This window comes from Nothobranchius furzeri, chromosome 5 (genome assembly GCF_043380555.1).
Source record: "Nothobranchius furzeri strain GRZ-AD chromosome 5, NfurGRZ-RIMD1, whole genome shotgun sequence".
In the NCBI taxonomy this organism is placed as follows: Eukaryota; Metazoa; Chordata; class Actinopteri; order Cyprinodontiformes; family Nothobranchiidae; genus Nothobranchius; species Nothobranchius furzeri.
Genome location: NC_091745.1, coordinates 8,394,298 through 8,406,223, shown reverse-complemented (window position 1 = coordinate 8,406,223; position 11,926 = coordinate 8,394,298). Strand labels below are relative to the sequence as shown.

Genomic DNA, 11,926 nt, shown 5'->3' with positions numbered 1-11,926 from the left:
GGAGAAAAAGAATGAAGGAGAGGTGAGGGAGGATGTACAAGAGGAGGAGACGGTGGAGGAGAAAAAGAATGAAGGAGAGGTGAGGGAGGATGTTCGAGAGGAGGAGACGGTGGAGGAGAAAAAGAATGAAGGAGAGGTGAGGGAGGATGTACAAGAGGAGGAGACGGTGGAGGAGAAAAAGAATGAAGGAGAGGTGAGGGAGGATGTTCGAGAGGAGGAGACGGTGGAGGAGAAAAAGAATGAAGGAGAGGTGAGGGAGGATGTTCGAGAGGAGAAGGTGGAGGAGGAAAAGGAACGGGCTGGTACTCCTGAAAGATCTCGTCCAGAAGGGAGAAAAACTCCCCCTCTCTGTCCAAGTCCTCCATGTACCTCTCAAAACTCTCCAGGAGGCGCATGTTTTCCTCCATCGTTCTGTGACACAGGATGAGAAGAAGAAGAAGAAGAAGAAGAAGAAGAAGAAGCTTTAAAACCCGTTACAAGACGTCAGACATCATGGCATCAGAGACATCAAGCAGGAAACATCACATCTACTGTTACTGGTAACAAACTGATCTCTGATCAGTTTCTATGGTCAGATCCATGTTCATCACGGCGACTGAGGCAACAGCTGCTGTTACATGTGAACCGTTTCATCTCCAGCACTCTGTTTAAACACCAGTTTCTGAAGATCGTCTGTTGTGTTTTACTTCACCAAGTGAAACGTCTGGATTTCAGTTGTGAATTTATTTTATTCTTCATGTTTTAAACCGAACGCAGTCTCACTGGAGATACTTCATGTTTTTGTCTCAACAGGTTTCAGATCTGTGAAGAGAAACTTTCAGTTGTGTTGTTTACATCAGGCTGTGCTTCGTTTTCATCCTTCTCGTTCAGAAACACACTTTTAGGCTCAAACGGAGATGGAAACAAAAAGGATTTCTGTTCACATCCTTCTGCTCAGTTTTAGGTCAGATGTGAACGAAACTGCCACTGCTCCCAGCTGAGAGTCAGCATCACTGCAGCGACCAGAAGCCACCGCGTGTAGATCTAGATTATAAAAGCACAGCTGGAGAAATCACTCTACTCCATGTGGTTTATTCAGCTGCCTTTGCTCTTTTTAATCAGGAACTCGTTAAACACTAGATCCATTTTTAAATGTAAACAAGTCAAAATAGTTTGTTGACTTAATGTTATTAAAGTTATAAATTATTCACTGATGAAAAAGTGGCATTTATTTATATTTCTGACAAACTGGTGCAGAAATAAATATCAGTCCCTTCTCCAGACACCACTACTGCACACGGCAGATAGCATGTAGGTCTAGTTGTACGTTTATAACTCATATTTCAGATTCAAAGTAGTTTTATCTTGACTGTTTATCTGTGATCTGACCTGCTTACGGGGTTGTTGTTCATTTTGTTTTTTCCAGCAGGTGTATTTTATATAAATGATAAAACCAGTTTACCCTGAGCAGGGGTGTCAAACTCATTTTAGCTCAGGGGCCACATTGAGGGAAATCTAGTCCCAAGTGGGCCGGATCGGTAAATTAAAAAAAAAAAAAAACTTCAGATTGTTTTCTTTGTTTTAATATAATCAATATAAAACAAGGCTGGAGCCTGAGGACAGTGTATCCAAAATAGTACAAGTACAACACCTGAAGTGTACTTGAAAATTTGAAAAAAATACAAAAATCAACAAATAAAAAAACATTCCTTAGTGATTCAAAGAGCTTACAGATCACATGGCAAGATCAGTTTCATGCAGCACTTAAAGTATATTTGACTAATTTTACCTAACATCTTTTAGCTTTCACCAGCACATCAATATCAGAAGTCACATCCTGAGTGGCGGCCAACTTCAGGATGTGATTCAAGTTCTTGTGTGAGCCTTGAGCGCAGCTTTGTTTTATTTATACTCGTTACAGAGGAAACCTGCTCACAAAGATAAGTTTATTTTCACTCTACATTGTAAAGTATGAAAATAAAGTTTACACAACCATCTCGCGGGCCGGATTTAACCCGCTTGCGGGCCGGATCCAGCCCGCGGGCCGCATGTTTGACACCCCTGACTTGAGGGATGTTAAAGTCTCCCAGTAAAGCACAGGAAACACTTCAGATAAATCTGAAAGTCTAAACATGTCAGATGTTGGGCTGGTTTGTTTGTGGGTAGTTTTATTACCTGCTGGAGCTGCTCTCTGGAAGACTAAAGTCAGCAAACACAGAGACCGCAGAGAAAAGGTCCTACTCTCTCCAGATGGAACTGAAGTCTGGAAGGTTCTAGCCTTAATAATAAAGCGTTTTAAATGATGCACCTGAGCTGTAACTATGGTAACGCAAGATTCCATAGCTTTACCATAGTGACAGACAGCGCTCCATAGGGAGCCTAAGTCACGCCCATCTACTTCCGGACCACGGGTCCCCGGAAGAACAAAAAAATGAATGCAAGTCAACGGTGCTAAAAACGCTATTTTCTAATTCCGCTTGCTATGTGCCATGGATTTCACACATGATGTCCATGAAGATGCATTTTAATACCAAGAACGGCTTCTTTTCGAAAGGGGGGAAACGTTATTTTAAGTTTTGTGTAATAAGTCCAGGACAACAAATGCGCTTCATGAAAGTGACATCATCGAAGCAGGCACGGAGAAAAACAGAGGGAAAATGGCAGCTAGTCTGTGGTGACGTCATGTACGCAACGCGCCGATGTCGGATTTGTAGTCATGCTAACGTAGAACTGTTACAAGCTGATAAATTTCAAAGTACGTGACTGGCGTGACTGAAACACCCATCGTTGGATTACATTTAAACTGAAGTACAACATGTGTGTGATCCAGGACGTTAGGCACAGCAGATTAGAAAATGGCGTTTTAGCTCCGTTGACTTGCATTCATGTTTTCGTTCTTCCGGGGACCCGTGAGCCGACCGGGAAGAGAGGAGACCTAGCTCCCTATTGTAGTGAAGTAGGAAGTACAGACAGTGGCTTTAAAAACTAGTGAAGTAAAAGTAAAAAGTAGACCTGAAGAAAATAAGTAAAGTACAAATAAAGAAAAGCTTTACATGTTATATTATATTCAATAACTTCATTACTTTTTAAAAGATTTATTTTTTGTTTGCATTTTAAACTCTGTCATCCTGTCCCTCTAAATGTGATTTAACATAAAAGGAGCCACCATCAGGTGTACCTCTTATGCATAATAATGATCGGATCACAGACCAGATGTTTGATGACGTAGAAATATATTTAATAAAAAGATATCAGAACTTAAAGAAGATGATACAATCCTCTTCAGACAAATAACAAACCGTTTGGCATTAAAGAAAATTCTCCATGGTCTTGATGCAGTAAAGGTTATAAATATAAACAGAGATTTCAGTTTTCCTGGTATTGTTTAATCAAAGAGCAACGTGACAAAAACTATAAGTTACTTAGAAGTTAAATACGTGCATAAAGATAACCTGCAGTTGAGCCTCTTGACTTTTCTGTTTGCTAAATCAAGTCAAATGACTCTTCTATTAGCTGATGGATTCATTTTTAAATGTAAACAAGTCAAAATAGTTTGTTGACTTAATGTTATTAAAGTTATAAGTTATTCACTGATGAAAAAGTGGTATTTACTTATATTTCTGACAAACTGGTGCAGAAATAAAGATCAGTCCCTTCTCCAGACACCACTACTGCACACGGCAGATAGCATGCAGGTCTAGTTGTAGAAATGTACGTTTATAACTCACATTTCACGTTCAAAGTAGTTTTATCTTGACTGTTTATCTGTAATCTGACCTGCTTACGGGGTTGTTGTTCATTTTGTTTTTTCCAGCAGGTGAATTTTATATAAATGATAAAACCAGTTTACCTTGAGGGATGTTCAAGTCTCCCAGTAAAGCACAGGAAACACTTCAGATAAATCTGAAAGTCTAAACATGTCAGATGTTGGGCTGGTTTGTTTGTGGGTAGTTTTATTACCTGCTGGAGCTGCTCTCTGGAAGACTAAAGTCAGCAAACAGACCGCAGAGAAAAGGTCCTACTCTCTCCAGATGGAACTGAAGTCTGGAAGGTTCTAGCCTTAATAATAAAACGTTTTAAATGATGCACTTGAGCTGTAACTATGGTAACGCAAGATTCCATAGCTTTAATTACCATAGTGACAGTCTGTCCCAGGTGACAGACAGGGTAAGTGTGTTTGCTTCATAACGATGATGGTTCTGCTTCCGTGGATTATTGTTCACTGAGAAGGTAAATGTAAAACAATTTAATCTTAGAGAAAATTTATAACAAATGTCATTATTTTCAACTCAAAATACCATGAATGAATCAAAATTTCTTTCGTGAAGTTTTTACTTCAGTTGATTCAGAAAATGCGAAAACGAGCCTGAATCAGGATTTAATGTTCAGTGTTTTTCTGCTTTTATCTTTCAGCGTGGTGGGCGTGTATGCTGAGCTCCACAACACGCTGATGGGCATCGATGACCAGGAAGACCTTCGCTGGTGGAAAAACACTCACGGACCCGGCATGCCGACCGACTGGCCGGAATTCCAGGTTCTTGTTTTATCCTGCAGGCCGTTTCCTCAGAAGCAGAAGTTCAACTCTGTGTTTCTTCATACATGATATTTTTACAAATCTTTCTCAGGAATGGATGGTTGAAAAGAAAACCAAAAAAGGGAAGAAAGAGGTGGAAAGGAAAGAAACAATAGACAAAGGGTGAGTGTCAGTCTGGTGCAATGTGACTCTTCATCTGTTCTCTGCTCCTTCCTCTTCATCCTTCAAACCTGAAATGAATTTCAGCAGAATATTTATCAGATATATGAGAACCGGATTCCAATAGCTTATCGAGGTTTTTATTTTCTGGAACATGAAAGAGTTGAGCAAAAATAAAAAAGATTCCTGATGCTGATCTGATGGAGATGTAAAACAATGTTAGGTCGCACAAACGACAGCAGGAGGAAGGACGATGTCTGAGGAGCTGAAACTGGCCCAATGTGATCAGTGACCTTTTAGTTGTGACCTCTGACCCATCTTTATCCAAACAGTTCATGATTTTATTAACGAACATCAAGTTTGGATGAGTTGTAACACTAATTAATTCAGTTTTTGTCTTTTTATTTTTTGTTCTGCAAAGTGCAAAAGTACAGAGATTTTCTGTAAAATGACAAATAAACAGAAGAAGGTAAATATCAGTAAACAGTTCTCTCTCCCACACTGCGGTGCATTTTAAATATCTGTTACACTGTGGTGCGCCATCATTAGAGTGTCAGTGTCACCCCGTCTGGTGACAACTTTGAAAACTTTCTGGAGGAACCACAACCGGTTCGACAACAATGAGTTAAAAAATAATACTAAACTACAAAAATGTGAAACAACATCAAAACAAACTGAGTGATTCAAACCTAAAAAAATCAGGAACAGGAACTCTGAAATGAACAACCTGAGACCACAGGAGGAGAAGGAAACAAAAGTCAGGTTAGGGCTGCTCAATTAATCGAATTTTAATCGCGATTACGATCTGAGTTTTGAACGATAATAAAAAACAAAACAAGCCGATTATTTGCTCCTCCCGCTTGCGCTGCCCTGAGTTGCAAATGAAGCGCTCCTCCCACAGTGTTGCCAACTTGGCGACTTTGACGCTATTTCTAACAGCTTTTCAGACCCCCTTTTTGACTTTTTAAATCTTAAAAGTACCTAGCGAACATCTCAGAAACATCTCTGGTAACCCTTAGCTACTTTCTGGATAACTGTTGTTGACATTTCCTGCAGGTTAGCTAAAAACTCCGCCTGCGCTCTGGACCGTTCTTCAGGACATTAGGAAAGGGAATGATGTAGTGATGTGTCGGTCACTAAAGAAACGGCTCTCAGAGCCGGCTCCCTGTTAGAGTAACCAGAGTGAGTGACACACACCGCACCTGCGGGCTCCTGAGCCGATAAAAACGGCTAAATGTGCGCGTGCGGCGTGCTAAACACACGTGCAGCTTGCCCCTGATTGCTGTGAGACCGGGTTGGGGGGTGCAGCTGTGGTTGGGACAATTATTACATTAACTGATGGACGACTTGTAAATAAATAGTTTATAAATAAGGTAGAAATAAGTTCCTCACACTGATAACTAATAACTAATCTCTCTGAGGACACGGTGCTAGTGCACTCTCCTACAGCACCTTGACACGACTCAATAAATGTTATACAACATTTTGTGAACATCAATTTATTTGCATTTATTTGTTATAAATGCCACTGTATAATTCTTGCTGTCTGTATTTGCAAGATATTGGTGTTTGGGTCTGTACTGGTTAGACTTAAATGAGTTAAACCAAGGTCTATAGCCCTTGGGTCATAAACTATGAGCTATAAGTATATTGGTCTTTTTATACTGGGAGTCAGGAGTTCTTTTAGTGATCATCTTGTTTCTTATTTTTGTCCTGATTGTGCCCTGAGCAATTTTATGACTGAATAAAAACAAATAAAATCAACATAAATTGAAAAATCGTCCAAAATAATCGAGATCTCAATTTCAGTCACCATAATCGTGATTATTATTTTTGCCATAATCGAGCAGCCCTATGTCAGGTTACCCTAAAATGTCTCGTTGTACATCTTACAATAAAAGCTGCATTTGCCAGATTTACACAAAACTCCTATAAGATGATTTTGACCTCTCATTGGTTAAAAAGCAAGCCCACTGAGTCCCTGAGGGAATGTGAAAGGGAAAAAGTACACAAGATCCTATCCCGTGTGCTCTAGACACCACAGCGCCCCTCGGAAGAAAGGATGGGAGGCCTCACACAAAATCAAATTTGCACATCAGTTGCATTTTCAAAGAAAACAAATGAAAATGTATCTTTAATTATCAGAACTGCTTTCTTGTCTCTGTGATGTTTTTTTTATAGTTACATCTGCTGTTCTCTTGGTTTTCAGGGTGATGATTGGAGGAGTGAGAGTCAGAGCTCTGTATGATTATGCTGGGCAGGAAACTGATGAGCTGTCCTTTAAAGCAGGTAAAAGCATCAACCTACATGTGTGCAGCTTTCATTTGGGGAAAATAAACATGTCATATGTTTTTGTATGAAACCATGACTGGAAAAAGAACGAGAAACATGTTTTTATATTTGTATTATTTTTAGGTGAGGAGTTTTTGAAGATCGAGGATGAGGATGATCAGGGCTGGTGTCGGGGGAAGAAGGATGACGGGTGGGAGGGGCTTTACCCAGCCAACTATGTTGAGGTGGTATAGTCACCAGCATACTTACTTGTGGTGTGATTTGATATCCAAATGTCAAACAGGTTATGCTGCTGAATCAACAAGCTGTCAGCCAAAGATAAAAACATCTTTATTTTTACATGCAGATATTTGTAAAAATGATGAAATAAAAGACCTCCAGGCTTGTAGTCTCCTGGGGGGCATTCATAAATGTTCCAGTACATGTGTGGCAAGGTGGAGAAACAAGGGCCCGGGCGGGATTTGATCCCCAGACTCCTGGGTGAGGGTCCCGCATGCTAACCAGTCAGCCAAAGGGACGTCCCCTTGACCAAGTAGCCAGGGCGCATGATCAACCGGGACACTGTGACAGGACGCTCACACTGCCACACATGTAAAACTGATGCACGAACCACTATGGAAGCCACTTTCACACATGCTTTATTGTAACCTTGTATTGTATTGGGGTGTGAATGAACGATAAAGTTAAGTTGGTGTGCAAATTGCATTGCTAGACTGATATAGTTATTATATTTTATTTGCACATTCACAAAATAAAATACTCACCAAACCTTGTGACATGAAGTATAAAGAAATCGAGATGAAACTGACCTCAGTCAGATGTATAAATGATGTCTTTTCTCTGGATTTAATTGTTTTGAAGGTTGAAAACCACAAACAGTGTTTTAAGGTTTGATCACATATAAACAGATTTTTTTTCACTGCTTTTGTTTGAGAGATAAACAAATAATGACCCTAAAGCAGAGCCTTGGTGCTCATTTACACAACTGAATAAAAACTGAAACTTGTGTTTGTGGAAAAATAACAGAAACACACAAATTGGATTGAAGAGTGCCAAACCAAGCAAACATTTCTATGAACACACTCCTCAGTTGGTTAGCAACAGCCGTTGCGAAACACCAGGCCGGGTTTTTATGACATATTTAGCTTTAAATAGTACAGAAGATTAAAAGAGTAGAAATACAAAGATTTTAACAGCAAGGTTTTCTGTTGAATGACTCATTAAAAATGTCTCCAGGTTCCCACATCATAAGTTGAGCTGACTAGCCTCCGCAGGTTTGGCTTGATGGGTTCAAAGCTGAAAACCTGATTTAGATGACTGTCGCAGGACGGTACTTCTGGAATAAAGAGCTGTTAGAAATCCTCTTGATGTATCATTATATTTGTTCCCAGTGAACAAAGAGGAAATTACTGACTGACACAGATCTTCAGTCACATTGCTGACATGTCACGCTGGTCCTCCAAGGAGATGTGGTCACAGAAAGAATCCTATTAACCAAATAAAGAAACGGCTACCAGCAAATGTTAGCTCCCTCTGTGTTCTGTTTTTATTTGTCAAGGGATGAATTTGAAAATGTCTTTCTGGAAATAAAACCTGGGTTTCACAAAGGAAAGCACTGTTTATGTTAAGATATTAGAGGATTGTCTGAAGAGACAGACAGAGAGAGAGAGAGAGAGAGAGAGAGAGAGAGAGAGAGAGAGAGAGAGAGAGAGAGAGAGAGAGAGAGAGAGAGAGAGAGAGAGATTGTGTGTGTGTCTGAATCACCATGTTGAGACTTATCAGATGTTAGACTTGCAGATGGGCCGTGTGTGGGTCAGTCAGGTCAAACGCTGCTCTCTAGTGGTGCAGATGCTGACCCAGATGTGACATCAGCACACAGCCAACAACCAAACAGTTTGACCCATAACATGCTTAATCGTTAAAGAGGCTGTAACCAAAATGACAAATCACACACTCACATGTGCAGGTGCGCACACACACACACACACACACACACACACACACACACACACACACACACACACACACACACCAGACAAAAGTTTAGGTGTCAGGAGGGAGTTGGTGTGTTTTAGTCACTGCCTGTTAGCAAATCTGCAAACAAGCTAGGTTTTTAACAAAAACACGGTCATGGAACATTCATCCCTTCAGGTATTTTTTCTGCTTATGAAACTGGAAACCCGCAATGCCGGATGAAATGAGATAGTGCTAAACACCAGTCGTTTTTTAGGTCCAAACGTCTCTTCCGTGACTTCAAATGGTGTTTTTCTTTTTGGGACTCTGGTAGTTTGTCCTAAAGTTGGAGTGGTAGCAGCCAGCTGTTTCTCCTCTGATATTACTGAGCGGAGAATCTCTCACACTCGTGGTGTTCTGTTGCTAAATACACAAGTAATGAGTGGAGGACCCAGGTATGAGCGGATATGTAGCAGTTCGACGAGAGACTTCCCATGGAGGAGTGTCAGGTGAGGGTGTGACGTAGATCTGTCAGGCATTTCTGATCCAAGCATCTGTTTTGTGTCAGCGGCTGATGCAGGAGATCGGGGTAGAAGGCCAATGTTTTCCTGATCCGTCTGCATGTGAAACTCAGAGTGACAAACTGCATTTCAAAAAAAACATCTATTATATGTTTCACAGTGAACCTCACTCAGGTTTCACAATGACTTGTGATATAGAGTAATTTTAGTACAGCATCATGTTTTTGCCTCCACAAAGATTTATGGAATAAATTGCACCTGTTTTAGTTTTCGTCAGTTGAAAAGTGAGAGAGGATATTTTCCCCAAAGCAGTCCGAAAAAAAAAAGACATTCAAGTGAAGGATGGGTCTGGAGCTGTAGGACGAGGTGGACTATCAAGTAGATTAAAGCCATTTTTGGTGAGTAATCCTTTTTCTCATTCTTCACAAGCAGAAGAGAGCCTTTTGGGGAAATGATAATGAACCCAGTTTGTGATCTGACGGCATTTTTATGAAGAGGTGTGTGTTCGGTCTTGGCTCTGGTCCACAAAACGCTTCAAAGGAACTTCCAATAAATATCCACCGCCATCTGGAGTGATAACAAAAGTCCACGTTTTACCTTAAACCTGTCAAGATGAAACATCTAGATTCTTTGATGCATTTGGAAGAATCACAGCCCCCCGATGAGAGGAGAAGTCCTGAACTCCCAGCAGGCTTTTCTGTTGGCAGCTCCACCGGTGGGCCACTTACGCCTCGGCCACAGGAGCTTGTAATTGGTGACGCACAAACTTGATCCGACTCCAGGACCCAGTCGGGTTTTTCCGTCACATCAGAGATGAAGCAGGGGCAAGCTGCTTTGTGCTTCAGCTGTTTAACAAGGGTCCGGGAAAAACTGCAAGTGCATAAGAGAAAAGAACAAACTTATGTCGTTTACATCATGACCTTCGCTGTAAACAAACCACTCTGACCATGCAGTGCATGCTTTACACAGCAAACTGCCAAAGCTTTACCCATATCTATTCATTATCTCTTCCTTCTTCTACACAGGGGGCTCTAGCGCTGCAATCACTGACACACTCTGGTTTGACAGAATAATAATGACAGAAAACCTTCTCGCCCCAGAGTGATATCTAACGTGCAGCTTAGCTCTAAAAGGACTAAATAATTTCTAAGAGTGTCGAGCACGATCTCGGTGTGGGGGAACTTGATGTACTTTTGTTTTTCAGCAGAGGGAGCTAAAAGATCAGCAGCACCATCATGGCAGGCCTGTCTCAGGGAGAAATATGCACACCGGGGTGGCGGCATAATGGGAAAGCGTCCTTATTCCTTCATCTTTCATGTGGTGACAGGCAGAACTTTAGGTTGCCATGGAGAGCAATTCTGTAACAGGGCCATAATTAACAGAGCCACAGAACTCGCTTCAATGACTCATTGCAGTTCGAGAAGTTAACGAGGAAATCACAGAGATCCCCAAAGGCAAATGGCATCATATGTGTGTACATTTGATGAATGCTGGGAATCACTTCACTGTTCGCTGCTGCAGTTGCTCCTGCAGGGCTAATGATCAACATCTGCCTTTGTGGTGAAAAAGCGGGTCTGATTGTGTCGAAGGACTGAAGTAGTGGGGCAAAACATTGAAACATTTACTTTCCAGCCATCTTAGCTGCTTTTCCGTAACCAGGTCATGAGGGCTTCACTAGAGATGCTCTGATCTTCCCCTGAACAACTCCCTCCTCCAGCTCCTGCTGGCTCTGCTCGGAGATCTCCTGTCTAGGAAGACATGCAGTTGGCCTAAACCACTTCAGCTGGTTGGGTTCGATGCAGAGAAAGAGTGACTTCACTCTGAGGTTTGGTAACATTCAGCCACTCTTGGTGTTTATAACCTCGTTCCCTCAGGAAGGTGAAGATTCAAACAGAAGTTAATTGAAGTTTGCCAACAGACCGAAACAAAACAAGATCCAGAGACATCTGAACTCCTCCACCTGGAGCAGTGGCTCACTCCCACTCCTTTTCTCTTTTTTGTCTGTCATAAATTCTCCTAAATTTAAACACTTTCTAACACATCAAACTCAGAAGATCTGTGATTGTTCACCTTTTCTTTTCCCACTCCTCTATGCTCAAGGTCCCCAGGGGAGGGTTTCAGCAGGGTTAAAGACCAACCAAACACTTCCTCAGGGGTCTTTAGACAAGCCAACAGCACAGAAACATCTGCCAACATCTGCCAAAACCTATTAAGCTCAGAGACTCAGAGGGATGTGTGAAAAAGCCCCTCAGATTCTCTTACGAGTGATTTTCCACCTTTAAATGCAGAAGCAGCTCACTGTGAGTGTGCAGGGCATTCAAGGTCACCATCAGGATGATTACCCTTGGATGAGGGTCATCCAGAAGGAGAGGTAGAAGCACCTCTCCTGGTTTTTGCTCGGATAAGCATGCTTTTCATTTTAAACTGCCCCGAAATAATGAGCAATCAGGAAAATGGTTATTCTCACATCTCAATTAGCCTAATTAAA

At 41.3% G+C, this 11,926-nt stretch overlaps 2 protein-coding genes across 3 annotated transcripts in view; one reads left to right on the top strand and one right to left on the bottom strand.

The window, feature by feature from the left end:
• The window catches only part of LOC139069947 (uncharacterized), a 5,446-nt gene extending 1,454 nt beyond the window's left edge, over positions 1-3,992 (bottom strand). The window contains exons 1-2 of the mRNA XM_070551388.1: positions 3,940-3,992; positions 1-411 (exon numbers count right to left, since the gene is read on the bottom strand). The exon at positions 1-411 is cut by the window's left edge and continues 534 nt beyond it. Coding sequence (XP_070407489.1) covers positions 1-407 — 407 coding nt within the window. The 5' untranslated portion in view covers positions 408-411; positions 3,940-3,992. The remainder of the gene's footprint in view (positions 412-3,939) is intronic.
• si:ch211-51c14.1 (protein kinase C and casein kinase substrate in neurons protein 3) overlaps positions 1-7,430 on the top strand; it is a 48,250-nt gene extending 40,820 nt beyond the window's left edge. For both annotated transcript variants that reach the window (XM_054740215.2, XM_015948733.3), the window contains exons 7-10: positions 4,393-4,513; positions 4,605-4,675; positions 6,882-6,961; positions 7,088-7,430. In XM_054740215.2, the coding sequence (XP_054596190.2) occupies positions 4,393-4,513; positions 4,605-4,675; positions 6,882-6,961; positions 7,088-7,197 (382 nt within the window). In that variant the 3' untranslated portion in view covers positions 7,198-7,430. The remainder of the gene's footprint in view (positions 1-4,392; positions 4,514-4,604; positions 4,676-6,881; positions 6,962-7,087) is intronic.
• The last annotated feature ends 4,496 nt before the right edge of the window (positions 7,431-11,926 follow it).